Source organism: Balaenoptera physalus, assembly GCF_965194825.1.
Source record: "Balaenoptera physalus genome assembly, chromosome: 1".
Lineage (NCBI taxonomy): Eukaryota > Metazoa > Chordata > Mammalia > Artiodactyla > Balaenopteridae > Balaenoptera > Balaenoptera physalus.
In genome coordinates, this window is record NC_138882.1 from 80,929,614 (window position 1) to 80,947,056 (window position 17,443).

Here is a 17,443-nt window from a genome sequence, read left to right on the forward strand (position 1 = left end):
GAGAAAAGACAGTCTCTTCAATAAGTGGGGCTGGGAAAACTAGACAGCTACATGTAAAAGAATGAAATTAGGACACTCCCTAACACCATACACAAAAATAAATTCAAAATGGATTAAAGACCTACATGTAAAACTGGACACTCTAAAACTCTTAGAGGAAAACATAGGAAGAACACTCTTTGACATAAATCACAGCAAGATCTTTTTTGACCCACCTCCTAGAGTAATGGAAATAAAAACTAAAATAAACAAATGGGACCTAATGAAACTTAAAATCTTTTGCACAGCCAAGGAAACTATAAACAAGACGAAAAGACAACCCTCAGAATGGGAGAGAATATTAGTAAATGAAGTAATGGACAAAGGATTAACCTCTAAAATATATAAACAGCTCCTGCAGCTCAATGTTAAAGAAAAACAAACAACCCAATCAAAGAATGGGCAGAAGACGTTAATAGACATTTCTCCAAAGAAGACATACAGATGGCCAAGAGGCCCATGAAAAGCTGCTCAACATCACTAATTATTAGAGAAATACAAATCAAACCTACAATGAGGTATCACCTCACAGTGGTCAGAATGGCCATCATCAGAAAATCTACAAACTATAAATGGTAGAGAAGGTGTGGAGAAATGAGAACCCTCTTGCACTGTTGGTGGGAATGTAAATTGATACAGCCACTATGGAGAACAGTATGGAGGTTCCTTAAAAAACTAAAAATAGAACTACCATATGACTCAGCAATCCCACTATTGGGCATATACCCAGAGAAAACCATAATTCAAAAAAGGTCATGCACCCCAATGTTCATTGTGGCACTGTTTACAATAGCCAGGTCATGGAAGCAATCTAAGTTTCCATCAACAGATGAATGGATAAACAGTATGTGGTACATATATACAATGGAATATTACTCAGCCATAAAAAGGAAAGAAATTGTGTCACTTGTAGAGACGTGGATGGACCCGGAAACTGTCATACAGAGTGAAGTAAGTCTGAAAGACAAAAACAAATATCTTATATGTGGAATCTAGAAATCTGTACAGATGAACCAGTTTGCAAGGCAGAAATAGAGACATAGATGTAGAGAACAAATGTATGGGAACCAAGGAGAGAAAGCGGGGTGGGGGGTTGGTGGTGGTGGGATGCATTGGAAGATTGGGATTGACATATATACACTAATATGTATGAAAGAGATAAATAAGAACCTGCTGTATTAAAATAAAATAAAATTCAAGAAAAAGAAATCAAAATCAGATTTTAAAAAAAGCCTCTTTGTTATAACTCAGAAATATTAAAGTCTATGCCAAGTAACATTTCTAAGTAAACTAAAGGTATACATTCTCTAAGTTAAACAATAGATATTTTTAATAATCTTAATGGAATTGTCATACATCATCCTCATAGGCAGCACATAATAAAGAAAGGAATGTGGTTTTGACTTTAATCTAATGAAATTAATTTTATAAATTGATACATAAAAGACACACAACGTTTTTTTAAAGGAATCATATCAATTTGTGCTAAATTTGACAGAGACAATAAAAATGGAAAGAGATATTAGGACCCCCAAACTTCTTGTACAGAGTAATGAGACTGAGAAAATTTTCATCTGCAAATATTGGCTATGTCTTATGGATAAGGAAGAATGATCAGAGAATGGAAAAAAGACTCCACAGGTTAGAACTAAGAGAGGTGGAGAATCATTTCCAGGACATAGGACCAGGTCCTAATCAGGGTCAACATGTGCCCAGCTGGATTTGAGAATTCCTATGGACCAATGACTGCTATGTGCTTCATTTCCCCCTTTTTCAAAAGGGAGTGTCTATTGCAATTATCCTAAGCCTATCTCTCCATTGCATTTTGGGTGTGCCAGGAGCAGATAACCTGCATCTTTAGTTCCTTTAGAACTTCAGATAGGAAGAAGCTTCAGTTAAAACAACTCATATGTATGTGGATCTGATTTAGATCACAAGATCCTGGACCTTGAGAGAGCTAGCCAGATGCTGTAATTGGATGAGATTTTGAGTGGTCTTGGGAAGAAGGTGAGTATATTTTGCAAATGGTAAGGATGTAAATAATTTATGATCAAAGGGAACACTATAAAATTAAAGATAATAACAAATATTTTGAGCCTTTTCCCAATGAGATGCGTGGTCTATGTACCTTCCCCTTGAATATCGTAATTATAACTGCTTGTGGTCCCAATTATGGCTGCTTGACCAATAAAATACATCATAATGGTGCTACACCATAAAAGACTACCAGCTCCCACTTCCTAAATTTTAGAATATCTACTCTTTGAACCCAGTTACCATGTTGTGAGGAACTCCATGAAGAGGGCCACATGGAGAAAAATGAGGCTCCCAGTCTACCGTTCTAGATCAGCTCTTAGCCACCAATCAGCACCATCTTGTCTGCCATGACTGAGCCATCTTAGAAGTGGGTCCTTCCACCTAGTCAAGCTGCTCAGTTGACTTTGTATGGAACAGAGACAAGGTATCCTCAAACCTTCCCCAAATTGGAAATTTATGAGCAAACTAAATGATAATTGTTGTTTTAAATCACTAAGTTTTGGGGGACATAAATATTTCATTTGTACTTTTAGGTGTTCCATTTAGCTAGATAGAGCAGTCATTTATTCAAATACAGTTGAGAGACATTTATCAGTCATCTACATGCTGCATACTGTATCACTGAAATAGATAATAATGGGAGGGTTCAATACATGAGTATGACAAAGTACTTCCCCCCATATTCTGATAATCTGGTAGAGGAGATACGAGAAGATAAGATAGGAACATAACTGCCTAAACAATTCATAACACAGTAAGAAGCATAAGAGAGGCTTAAATTGCTATGGTTTTTTGAAGAAAGGAAAGAAATATCTCATGAAATAGGTGGAAATGAAAGGATACTTTGATAGGGATGGGGTTATAGATGGAGAAAAGTAGGTATTGGCCCCTTTGACTGGGAAATTCGTTAGTTTCTAAGTTAGCACAGGCCCCATCTCCATGAGGATCCCACCTTAGAAGCACTAAATGGAGGGGACTGATGTCCAATTCAGGTTTATCTTTTATTGTACTTTTATGTAACTATGGATGTAATTAATCCATAACTAGTATGTAAGAGTGGCCAAGATGGTCATTCTTCTATCATTGCAAAGTAATTTTCTGGAAAAAATGTATACCCCTAATTATTATAGCATATTATATTATAAGGGGTTAATATCCAACATATATAAACAGCTCATACAACTCAACATGAAAAAAACAAGCAACCTGATTAAAATGTGGCAGAAGAACTTAATAGACATTTTTCCAAGGAAGACATGCAGATGGACAACAGGTACCTGAAAAGATGCTCAACATCACTAATCATCAGGGTTATGCAAATCAAAAACACAATGAAATATCACCTCACACCTGTCAGAATGACTATCATCAAAAAGAACACAGCTAACAAATGTTGGTGAGGATGTGGAGAAAAGGGAACCCTTGTACACTGTTGGTGGGAATGTAACTTGGTGCAGCCGCTACAGAAAACAGTATGGAGGTTTCTCAAAAAACTAAAAAAAGAACTACCATATGACCCAACAATTCCACTCCTGGGTGTATAACCAAAAGAAACAAAAACCCTAATTCAAAAAGACATACATACATCAATGTTGGGAGACCTTCAAGATGACAGGAGAGTAAGAGGTGGAGATCACCTTCCTCCCCACAAATACATCAGAAAGACATCTACATGTGGAACAACTCCTACAGAACACCTACTGAATGCTGGCAGAAGACCTCCAAAGGAAGACTTCCCAAAAGATGCCCTCAGGCGACCTACACACAGAGGCAGGACAAAATACAAACCTGACCCCAGGAGCTGTGTGAACAAAGAAGAGGAAGGGAAATTTCTCCCAGCAGCCTCAGGGACAGTGGATTAAACCTCTAAAATCAACTTGATGTACCCTGCATCTCTGGCATAACTGAATAGACAATGAATCGTCCCAAAATTTAGGTGGTGGACTTTGGGAGCCACTGTAGACAAGGGGTTTGCTTTCTGCATCTAATCTGTTCCTGGTTTAATGTTTATCTTAGATTAGTGTTTAGTGTTTATTATCATTAGTAGATTTGTTTATGGATTTGGTTGCTCTCTTCCTTTCTTTATATATATAGATATATATTTTTTTCCTTTTTCTCTTTTTGTGAGTGTGTATGTGTATGCTTCCTTGTGTGATTTTGTCTGTATAGCTTTGCTTTTACCATTTGTCCTAGGGTTCTGTCTTTCAGATTTGGGTTTTTCTTTTTTTTTTAGTATATTATTTACACATGTTATCATTGGTGGATTTGTTTATTGGTTCTGTTGCTGTGTTCTTTCATTCTTTCGTTTACTATGACTTTTTAATTTTTTTATTTTTAATAATATTTCTTTTATGTTAATAACTTTATTTTATTGTATTATGTTTTCTTTCTTTCTTTCTTTTTCTCCCTTTTCTTCTGAGCTGTGTGGCTGACAGGGTCTAGGTGCTCCGGTGGTGTGTCAGGCCTGTACCTCTGAGGTGAGAGAGCTGAGTTCAGGACATCAGTCCACTGGAGAACTAGTGGATCCATGTAATATCAAACAGTGAAAGCTCACCCAGTATTCTCCATCTCAATGCTAAGACCCAGCTCCACTCAATGACCAGCAAGTTACAGCACTGGACACCCTGTGCCAAACAACTAGGAAGGCAGGAACACAACCCCCCTATTAACAGGGAGGCTGCCTAAAATCATAATAAACTCACATACATCCCAAAACACACCACCAGATGCTGTCCTACCCAATAAAAAGACAAGATCCAGCCTCATCCACCAGAACACAGGCACCAGTCCCCTCCACCAGGAAGCCTACACAACCCACAAAACCAACCTTAGGCATTGGGGGCAGACACCAAAAACAACGGGAACTACAAACATGCAGCCTGTGAAAAGGAGACCCCAAACACAGTAAGTTAAGAAAAATGAGAAGACAGAGAAAGACACAGCAGATGAAGGAGCAAGATTAAAAACCTACCAGGCCAAACAAATGAAGAGTAAATAGGCAATCTGCTTGAAAAATAATTCAGAATAATGATAGTAAAGATGATCCAAAATCTTGGTAATAGAATGGAGAACATACAAGAAACGTTTAACAAGGACCTAGAAGAACTAAAGAGCAAACAAACAATGATGAACAACACAATAAATGAAATTAAAAATTCCCTAGAAGGAATCAATAGCAGAATAACTGAGGCAGAAAACGGATAAGTAACCTGGAATATAAAATAGTGGAAATAACTACCACAGAGCAGAATAAAGAAAAGGAATGAAAAGAATTGAGGACAGTCTCAGAGACCTCTGGAACAATATTAAATGCACCAACATTCAAACTATTGGGGTCTGAGAAGAAGAAGAGAAAAGAAAGGGACTGAGAAAATATTTGAAGAGATTATAGTTGAAATCTTCCCTAATATGGGGTAGGAAATAGTCAATCAGTCCAGGAAACACCAAGAGTCCCATACACGATAAATCCAAGGAGAAACACACCAAGACACATATTGATCAAACTATCAAAAATTAAGTACAAAGAAAAAATATTGAAAGCAGCAAGGGAAAAACAATAAACAATATACAAGTGAATTCCCATAAGGTTAACAGCTGATCTTTCAACAGAAACTCTGCAAGCCAGAAGGGATTTGTAGGACATAGTTAAAATGATGAAAGGGAAAAACTTACAACCAAGATTACTCTACCCAACAAGGATCTCATTAAGATTCAACAGAGAAATCAAAAGCTTTACAGACAAGCAAAAGCTAAGAGAATTCAGCACCATCAAACCAGCATTACAACAAACGCTAAAGGAACTTCTCTAGGCAGGAAACACAAGGGAAGGAAAAGACCTACAATAACAAACCCAAAACAATTTTTAAAAGTGGTAATAGGAACATACATAGCGACAACTACCTTAAATGTAAATGGATTAAATGCTCCAACCAAAAGACATAGACTGGCTGAATAGACACAAAAACAAGACCCATATATATGCAGTATACAGGAGACCCACTTCACACCTAGGGACACATACAGACTGAAAGTGAGGGGATGGAAAAAGATACTCTTTGCAAATGGAAATCAAAAGAAAACTGGAGTAGCAATTCTCATATGATACAGAATAGTCTTTAAAACAAAGACTATTACAAGACAAAGAAGGACACTACATAATGATCAAGGGATCAATCCAAGAAGAAGATATAACAATTGTAAATATTTATGCACCCAACATAGGAGCACCTCAATACGTAAGGCAAATGCTAAGAGCCATAAAAGGGGAAATCGACAGTAACACAATCACAGTAGAAGACTTTAACACCACACTTTCACCAATGGACAGATCATCCAAAATGAAAAAGAATAAGGAAACACAAGCTTTAAATGATACATTAAACAAGATGGACTTAATTGATATTTAAAAGACATTCCATCCAAAAACAGCAGAATACACTTTCTTCTCAAGTGCTCATGGAACATTCTCCAGGATAGATCATATCTTGGGTCACAAATCAAGCCTTGGTAAATTTAAGAAAATTGAAATCGTATCAAGTTTCTTTTCCAACCACAACGCTATGAGACTAGATATCAATTACCGGAAAAAATCTGTAAAAAATACAAACACATGGAGGCTAAACAATACACTACTAAATAACCACACTACTAAATAACCAAGCGATCACTGAAGAAATCAAAGAGGAAATCAAAAAATTCCTAGAAAAAAATGACAGTGAAAACATGATGACCCAAAACCTATGGGATGCAGCAAAAGCAGCTATAAGAGAGAAGTTTAGAGCAATACAATCCTGCCTCAAGAAACAAGAAACATATCACAGAAACAACCTAACCTTACACCTAAAGCAATTAGAGAAAGAAGAACAAAAAAACTGCAAAGTTAGTAGAGGGAAAGAAATCATAAAGATCAGATCAGAAATAAATGAAAAAGAAATGAAGGAAACAATAGCAAAGATCAATAAAACTAAAAGCTGGTTCTTTGAGAAGATAAACAAAATTGATAAACCATTAGCCAGACTCATCAAGAAAAAAAGGGAGAAGACTCAAAACAATAGAATTAGACATGAAACAGGGGAATTAACAACTGACACTGCAGAAATACAAAGGGTCAAGAGATTACTAAAAGTAACTATATGGGAATAAAATGGACAACCTGGAAGAAATGGACAAATTCTTAGAAAAGCACAACCTTATGAGACTGGACCAGGAAGATATAGAGAATATAAACAGACTAATCACAAGCACTGAAATTGAGACTGTGATTAAAGATATTTCAAAAAACAAAAGCCCAGGACCCGTCTTGCACTGTTGGTGCAAATATAAATTGATACAGCCACTATGGAGAACAGTATGGAGGTTCCTTAAAAAACTATAAATAGAACTAACATATGACCCAGCAATCCCACTACTAGACATATACCCTGAGAAAACCATAATTCAAAATAGTCATGTACCACAATGTTCATTGCAGTTCTATTTACAATAGCTAGGACATGGAAGCAACCTCTGTGTCCATCGGCAATTGAATGGATAACTAACATGTGGCACATATATACAATGGAATATTACTCAGCCATTAAAAGAAATGAAATTGAGTCATTTGTAGTGAAGTGGTGGACCTAGAGTCTGTCATACAGAGTGAAGTAAGTCAGAAAGAGAAAAACAAATACCATATGCTAACACCTCTATATGGAATCTAAATTTTAAAAAAAAAAGTAGTTCTGAAGAGCCTAGGGGCAGGACAGGAATAAAGACACAGATGTAGAGAATGGACTTGAGGACACGGGGAGAGGGAAGGGTAAGCTGGGACGAAGTGAGAGAGTGGCATGGACATATATACACTACCAAATGTAAAGTAGATAGCTAGAGGGAAGCAGCTGCATAGCACAGGGAGATCAGCTCAGTGCTTTGTTACCACCAATAGGGGTGGGATAGGGTGCATGGAAGGGAGACTCAAGAGAGAGGAGATATGGGGATATATGTATATGTATAACTGATTCACTTTGTTATAAAGCAGAAACTAACACACGATTATAAAGCAATTATACTCCAATAAAGATGTTAAAAAAAAGAATAATTGGAGAGCTGTGTTAATTCCAGCTAACCCGCTTACTGCTGTTTTCAAGTTCTCGAAGTGATTCAAAGGAGACAGAATGAGACTGTGGAAATGGAGAAGGGATATGACTGAAAATATCATAATCCATCGGATTTATAGGACTTCGTGGATGAGTTAATGTGTGGTGTAAAAAGAGAAAAAAAGAGTGGTGAAATCACATTCAGGTGCGTGGCTACCAGAGTGGATGAGCTGACATTCACCAAGACAGGACATGAACATGGCTGAGCAAGCTTGGCAGCAGAAGATGACAGAATAGACAAGGCTATTCATAGCACAGACATCACCAGGCACTATACCAGGAACAGTGTAGACAAGGTTATGTTTAATATAAAATCTGTGCCTTCAGGAAATTCATATTCATTGTACAAAGAGACAAAAAAAAAACAAAAACCTGTTATGCTAAACTTCTTTACTTGCCTTCAACTCATCTAGCTCTTTCTTGCTTCAGGGCTTTTGTACATGTTGCCCCTTAAGTGTGAAAGGATCTCCTCAAATAATCCCCTCTACCTGGTGACTCCTACTTACCCTTCAGTTTATAGGTTATACATCAATTTCCTAGAGAGGTCATCTCCACATTATTCAATCTGAATTAGATTTACTTTAATATTTCCTCCCCTAGCACCTACAAATACTTTTCCTTTAAAAAGCACAGTTCAACATGTGGTAAATTATTTTTCCCTGATTTTACCTCTTTACTGAGACTGTCTCAAACTTGAACATAGTTCCAGAGGGCAAAGACCACACATAGTTGTTTATCGTTGATGTCAAGCTGCTAAAAGAGTATTTTGCATATATTAAGCAAAGAATAATTATTTTTGTTGAAATAATAAATGGTATAATAAAAATAGATCCTGATGACGATAAGAACACAAGGCAGAGCCTACTATCATGAGCAGGTTGCAATAAGGAGGTAAGGAAGGCTTTACAGAGAAAGTGAGAGAGTAGCTCGGGCTATCTTGAAATATGCAGTTTAAACAGAGGGGAGGAGCTATTCCACAGAGAAGAAGGAGCCCATGAGGAAACACAGCAGAATACAGAATGACACTTTGAGGACTAGCAAATGGTTGATTAGCTTCAGAGGGCACAACTATGAGAAATGGATAATAATAACTTTAGAAATAATAATGTCAGAGAGGTAGGCAGAGACTAGGTGATAAATTCTTGCTAACAGAGGATTCTTGGCTTTATTCTATAGGGCAAGGGAAGTCACTGAATATATTTCCGCAGATTTTCTAGTCATTAGGGAAGACTAGCTCTCTACCTTATTATATTGTCTCAATCCTTTTGCTTAGATAACCTGAAATACTTCAGCAAATATGCAGTGTTACTAGCTTCCTGGAAGAGAAGCAATAGATATGATGTGCATGGAGTGAACGTGGGGGCGAAGACAGGAGAGTATGGGAAGGAAATGCATACATATAGGAAGGAGACTCCATAATGAGGTTCCAACCTCAAACAAAGGAAGAACAAAACAATCCCAAGGCAAGCAAAGACATTTCAATATGTAGGTCGAGGTGGGTGGATCAGGGACCAAAAAGGGTCACCAAGGATAGCTGCACAGTGAAGGGTACCAAGATTGCCTGTTTTCTTCATGAAAATAAAACATTGCTAGGAGGAGGGGTAAGGATAGACAATCAGCTTATCTTCTACTGTTCCATGGAAATAGACAGTGTTGTTCTAAAAAATAAAGCAGCCAGTTATTTTACCAGCATAAAGGATTTATTTGAGAATAGCAGAGAACTGCAATTTAGGACAAGCATGCTATAGCAAAAACTATAGGCAAGTCTAACAAACAAATGAGTTAAACAATACTTTGTACAGAAAAGAGTGGAAGTTGGCAGGGGTTGTTTTGAATGAAATTACATTGAAGGAAAGTAAGAGTTTAGGACAGTGCAGCACTTCCCTTTGGCTGTGCTTGTTGCCAGGCTATGAGAATTCTTCCTATTGGGGTCTGTAGTTGCTGCCTTTCTATAGGGGTCTGTAATTGATGTCAAGTTGTAGTGTGTGAAGACTCTCATTTCCGGCCTCCAAACCATTTTATTTATTTATTTATTTATTTATAGATTCCATATATATGTGTTAGCATACGGTATTTGTTTTTCTATTTCTGACTTACTTCACTCTGTATGACAGACTCTAGGTCCATCCACCTCACTACAAAAAACTCAATTTCGTTTCTTTTTATGGCTGAGTAATATTCCATTGTATATATGTGCCACATCTTCTTTATCCATTCATCTGTCTACGGACACTTAGGTTGCTTCCATGTCCTGGCTATTGTAAATAGAGCTGCAGTGAACATTGTGGTACATGACTCTTTTTGAATTATGGTTTTCTTGGGGTATATGCCCAGTAGTGGGATTGCTGGGTCATATGGTAGTTCTATTTTTAGTTTTTTAAGGAATCTCCATACTGTTCTCCATATTGGCTGTATCAATTTACATTCCCGCCAACAGTGCAAGAGGGTTCCCTTTTCTCCACACCCTCTCCAGCATTTATTGTCCAACCCATTTTAAATGAGGTTTCTCTCCTACACTATTGGTGGGAATGTAAACTGTTACAGCCTCTATGGAGAACAGTATGGAGGTTTCTTAAAAAACAAAATATAGAGCTACCATACGATCCTGCAATCCCACCCTGTGGCATATTTCCAGAGAAAACCAAAATTTGAAAAGATACATGCACTCCCATGTTCATAGCAGCTCTATTTATAATAACCAAGACATGGAAGTAACCTAATAGTCCATCAACAGATGAATGGATAGAGAAGATGTTTTACACATATACAATGTAACACTACTCATCCATAAAAAAGAATGAAATAATGCCATTCGCAGCAAAATAGTTGGACCTAGATATTATCATACAAAGTGAAGTAAGTCAGAGAAATACAAATATCATATGATATCACTTATATGTGGAATCTAAGAAAAATGATACAAATGAACTTACAGAGCATAAACAGACTCACAGACACAGAAAACAAAGTTATTGTTATCAAAGGGGAAAGGGGAGGGATAAATTAGGAGGTTGGGATTAACATATACACACTATTGTATATAAAAAGATAACCAACAAGGACCTAGTGTATAGCACAGAGAACTATCAATATTTTGTAATAATTTATATGGGAAAAATCTGAATTATATAATATATATTACTTAAATATATATATATATATTTTTATATATATATATATATATATATATATATATATATATATATATATATATATATATATATATATAAAACATCGTACGGAAAAACCTGCATGAACGTTTTGACCAACACAATATATAATTGAATCCCTTTGCTGTACACCTGAAAATAACAAAACACTATAAATTAACTATACTTCAGTCAAAAAATGAGGTTCCTTGGGAATTCCCTGGTGGTCCAGTGGTTAGGAAACCGCAATCTCATTGCCAAGGGCCTGGGTTCAATCCCTAGTCAGGGAACAAAAATCCCACAAGCCGCGAGGCGAGGCCAAAAAAAATTTTTTTTTAAATGAGGTTTCCTTTATTCTGTTTCAAAGAACTTGGATGTATCTTTGCTCTCCTCTGTTGACATATATGTTTTTGAATAATCAAACTTTACAGCAGTGAAATTTAATGAAATTTTTGTTCCATAAATGAGTAATTCTTTCCTACATTTGCATAACCTTCTAAGAGATCACTGATGGTAGAAACTCAAAATATCTTAACTTCTCTGAGCCTCATTCTCCTAATATGTAAAAGATCTTCATGGTACAGTGTGAGTTCTACACTTAAATGAGAAACTGTGTGAAAGCACACATGTTACCTGGCACGTAAAATGCATACAGTTAACTGAATAGTGAAAAAGTGGTTTTTTAGTTAATAGGACATGAAGTCTGGACCATTGTTCTTCGAAGGGCTGATTTGAATTCTTTACTTCTCAGACTGTAAATCATTGGATTGAACAATGGAGTGAGGATGGTATAAGACACAGATATTAGGGTGTCTTGACTTGAAGAGTAATTGGATTTGGGCCTTAAGTAGATGAAAGAGGCACAACCATAATGAACAGTTACCACAATGAGATGGGAGGCACAGGTAGAGAAAGCTTTGTATCTTCCAACAGAGGATGGGATTTTTAGAATGGCAGAGATGACGTGCATATAGGAGACCAGGATAAGTAACAGTGGAATAACCAAGACAAATACACCAAGCATGAATATGACCAACTGACTGAGGCGAGAGTGATGAGATGCCAGCTTGAGGACAGGAGAGATATCACAGAAGTAGTGATGGAGATGGTTGGAGGAGTGGAATGGCAGGTGAAATATCAGGGAGGTGATGACCACTGAGGCAGTGAAGCCACAGGCACAGGCAGCTGCCACAAGTCCCAAACACCCCCCATAACCCATGAGCACTGCGTAACGCAGAGGGTTACAGATGGCTACATAACGATCATAACCCATGGCTGCCAGCAGGAAGGAGTGAGAGCAGATGAGGAAGAGGAAGGTAAACATCTGGATGGCACAGCCCAGGAAGGAGATGGTCTTCTTCTGGGCCAGCAGGTCAACCAGCATCTTGGGTATAATGACGAAGGTGTAGCAAGTCTCAGAACAGGAGAGGACACCAAGGAAGAAGTACATAGGGGTATGGAGGGCTCTGTCCAGCACAATGGTAGAAATGATGATGGCATTGGTGCCCAGCATGAACAGGTAAACAAGCAGAAAGACAACGAAGAGCAGCTGTTGCAGCCCAGCCAGAGATGAGAAGCCAAGGAAGAAAAACTCTCTCACCGAGGTTTCATTGACCCACTCCATGGCTACTGTTATATAGGAGAGCCAGAGCCAGAGCCAGAGGCCAGAGTCCAGGGAGGGAGAAATAGACAGGGAACTCAGCACAAAGCCTACAGGTGGCAGACATTTCCAGATGTTTGGTGGAACTCATTCATTTCCTCCAAATATATCTGCCAAAATAAGAATTAAGGCTAAATATGGAACAGAATAACTGACAACCAATTAGCAGACTTTATTCCAATACCAAGGACATTTTATCTCTCTAGCCAAGGATTAAGGCATTATCTGATCATTTTCCTTTGTATCTTACTTATGGTTTATTTTGATTTTCTTGCTCACTACAAGCCTAAGGAAACCAGCTCTCCAAAAGTGAAAAATATGGTTAATTTCAGCTACCTAAGCATGATCAGAAAGTGGAATGAAAGAATGAGTAATGTTCAGATACAGCATGTGAACTTCAGTTTATCAACCATAAAATGGGGAGGGAGAGGAAGAATTAGATGATCGCTGAACAAAAGTGTGAAGGGATCTGTATTAATTGACAACTTAGTATATGCTAACATATGTGGTAAGAATATCATATACCTTATGTCAATATTCATTACAACAATTTTATGTCAATACCCAAAATAATAAGAAAAAAGAAAAAAACTTTTAGTGTTATTTCTAACAGAATGACCAACGATAGACCAATTAGAAACGCTTCTGGAGGATCCACAAACTAGAGCACTGAGCCAAGGATAGAACAGATGATAACATTAGTTTAAAAAATTATTCTTTTTCAGGAAGACAAGAGTCACTAAGTTGGTTTAAAAAAAGAGAGAGACTCATTAACGTTGTGACATTTTACAACACCCTTCACTTTCCCCATTATAGATGCCTCAGAGAAACTCAGAAAAATAGTTTTGCAAAAAATGACCAACACCTTGTCACAGAAAGCGAGAGAGAAGGGGAAAACTGGGCAGTTTTCGAAATTCCTACCACTGACATAAACCATAAGCTTTATAATTTTTATATATTATTATGTCAATAAAATTCCTTTTGAATATTCTGCTGCTAAATACAGTTTGCAAACTGCTAGAAAGGATTATTTGTAAAGTCATTTTTAGGCCTTATATAAGATAATTTTTCATGCGTGTGTTTCCCACTGAGCAAGCCTAAGAAGTAAGAAAGTATTCTCTGGATACAAAATCATCTAGCATGTATTGGTTGTGTCCAGTGTTTGTTTATATACTTTTCACTATATTTGTATAACTTTTACATCACTTTGTGTTGAAGAATTATTTGAATCTGCTACCACAGATTTTTTTTTGCATTTTTCTAGTCAATAGCAAACCTTAGTTCTCTAGACCCTAAGTTAAATGATTGGAAATTTCTGACCCTCTTTGTATCTATTCCTAGAATTTAGAGATAATTTTTTTTCTTTCTTAATTACTAGAAACTGGTCCTCAACTTAGTAGTTATAAGTATTCATTTATTTGAAGTTAGTATCAGGATACTCACATACACTTGTTTTAAAACTCTTTAACACAAATAATAGGAATTTTTCACTCTGTAACTATAAAGATATTTCTGTTATATATATAAATATAAAGAATGTGTATACCATGTATATCCCCATTATATACATATGTATATGTATACTAATTATATGTTTTCTATATCAAGAAAGGCAGACTAATGAGACAGTTTCACTATATAACACTTTCACCTGGACATATGAATTTCCATCTACTCCAAGACACTGAGGGAAATCTAAATTTATGGTCATTGCTTATCCTTGTCTTGTCAATTTTCCAAGATTTTTCTGGATCTCCTTTCAACTAACCCATGTCTAATCCCCACTATATCCTCACTCCACTGACTATGAATTGTAGAGTAGACCACAGAAGTTTGAATTACCTGATTCTGAAAGAGTGCCTGGATCTACCCAATACCAAAAAAAAAAAAAAAAAAAAGAACTGTTTGGAGTTTTTGTCACTCAGACCCATGTGGGCAGCTTTTTTCAGTTAAGTGGATTTCTACATACTGTTAATATAACCCCACAATCTAAATGAGTTGTATGATTGATATATTTGCCCTTTTCGTGGTGTATGGAGACTCACTGGCACAGTATACCTGAGAAGGCAGCCCCCATCTGCTCAAGAAGACATCAAAGACCACCACAGTGTGTTATATCAGTACTATGGATAGAAAGATATAAGAGCAGAAGAATAAAAAGATCTTCCGGCCAAATACCCACAGGCTATAAGATTAAAGTAAAAGATCCCTCAATTTGGACTGAGAAGATCTATATTTTAGGTCTAGCTTTGTGTGACTTTGGGCAAAGTACTTAACTTGGATATTCCGTCTCCTTATTTTAAAATTAAAGGGGACAGGTCAATAACTGTAAAAAACTGTTAAGATGCATGGAAAGTATTTAAGAAGAGGCTCCTTGCATGATATCCTACAGAAAGGGATCTGACTTAAGGTAACAGCTGAGTACTGACTTTCAAGAACATTTTCAACTCATGGACTCCAACATTCTCTAGTTAGATGACCCTGAAAGTCCCCTTATAATATTCTAGAGCCTGTGGATGGAATTCAGGTTATGATCCTTAGAGATGACATTTCCCAACTTATTTTTCTAACTTCTTAGATACTCCACAGGGATTTTATGTAGTTTAGATTTAAATAGTGACTCAATATTTGAGGATACTGTGTACCTCAAAAGCGGGCAAATCTATATGTTTTTCAGGTGTAATACTTGTGAGATATTCAATTTATCTTAAGAAAAGCATCAATCTATTAGCTGGGAGAAATTATGTAGGCAGCCTCAGATAGTAAAGAAGTGGAATTTTTATATTCTTAAGTACACATGAACATCCTGATTTTGCCTTATTAAAATGGAGTTTAAAAACTGCATCAGTTTTCATATATAGCTAAAATCATACATCCATGAGTAGACAGTAGAAAGAGTAGAGATTTGATAAGTATTAATTCATTTGATCCATAAATCAACCAATCTTAAAAAAGAAGAAGAAAAAGAAGAAAGAAAGAAGAAAGGAAACTCTAACTGGGAGCTAAAATGACCCAGTATAATCATGAAGAAAAATTCAGAGAACAACATGGAGCATGCCAAATCACTTTTAGTACCTGGAGTTAAAAGCAGCCCCTGGTTCTGCTTCTTAACCCTGCCACTTGCCAGATTTGTAATGAGGGAAAGTGTTAACAAGCACTAGCCTTCATTCAGGTCTAGACCCCACAAAGCCCCAGACTAGATCAATATTCCCACTGCTCAGCAAGTACCTACATTGCTCTCCTCCTTTCAATTCAGACAGAAGCAGGTATTCAGTATCTGGGAACCCACTAGGAATAAGCCAAAGACCAGAACCTGAGGAAATAGCAGCAGAAGAGAGTGAATCTGCCTTGAGACGGAAGCTCTCATCTGCATCAGCAGAGGTAGCCTCCCCTATCCATCAGGACTCTCAGCTTGTCCAGCCGAAGTCACGATCTTGAGAAGTTCTGGTTCATGCAGTTCTTAGTATCACATGGGAAGTGATTATTAGAAACACATACTGTGATTATTGGACTCCTGAGGCTTGATCTACTGCCCTAAAGACTTTGTCTTGGGGTTAATTAGAAGTCAAGTTTATTTTGGAAAAATAATGTTTCCAGTTTCTCAGGGTACCCTTAGCTGAGGAACCTGGGGAGCAGGAGCTATGAACATAATTAGTCTGAATTGGAAGTTCAGTCCATTTGTGATGGATTCTGAAAGAGAAATCACCATGATTTAGTCTGTAATACAGCAGACCAAGTGGACATTTTTCATTGAATTTTACGTTCGGATATTGGTGTATTTATGCAGGGATTCTCACCTTTAGTGTTTATAAGAGCCAAAGTAGGGCTTAATTACAAATTCGTCTTATGAGATTCTTGTTCATTAAAATTCTAGTCAGGATTATTGGGGTGATCTACAAAAACCTAACTTTTAACAAGTATTTTATGTCTAGTTGAGCGTTATCATTAAGTTACTTGTTATCTTACAAATAGAGTTTAAAGCTTAAAATAAATGAGATGTGTGAATCAAAAACTAATTGTATTAACCTTCTGGAGGTTTCACTTAAATACCATAAAATGTTCCCAATTTAAATGTACAGTTTGGTGAGTTTTACAAATGCATACATAAAAGCCACAACCACCCAATAAAGTGATAGAGTATTTTTACAGGCCTAAAGAGTTTCCTTCTATCCGTTGTGGTCAGTCCCACTCAGTCCTCGCACAAGAAAACTAATTATCTTCCTTTCTGTTGATATGGTTTTACCTTTGCCAGAATTTAATATAAATGGAATCAAACCATATACTCAGTTTTGTGTCTTGTTATTTTTCCACTTGCCATAATGTTTTGGAGACTCACTCATATTGTTAAATTTTTAGTTCACTTTTTACTGCTTAACAGTATTCCATTTATTAATCATCACAATTTTTTTAAATTTATTTATTTT

The 17,443-nt window shown here is 36.7% G+C and overlaps 1 protein-coding gene across 1 annotated transcript; it reads right to left on the reverse strand.

The window, feature by feature from the left end:
• Positions 1-11,398: 11,398 nt before the first annotated feature.
• LOC309637506 (olfactory receptor 10K1-like) lies at positions 11,399-17,128 on the reverse strand. Its single transcript, XM_082412383.1, has 2 exons — positions 16,252-17,128; positions 11,399-13,129 (listed from the first exon to the last, which is right to left on the reverse strand). The coding sequence occupies exon 2, from the start codon at positions 12,981-12,983 to the stop codon at positions 12,042-12,044; it is 942 nt and encodes a 313-aa protein (XP_082268509.1). The 5' UTR covers positions 12,984-13,129; positions 16,252-17,128; the 3' UTR covers positions 11,399-12,041.
• Positions 17,129-17,443: the final 315 nt, after the last annotated feature.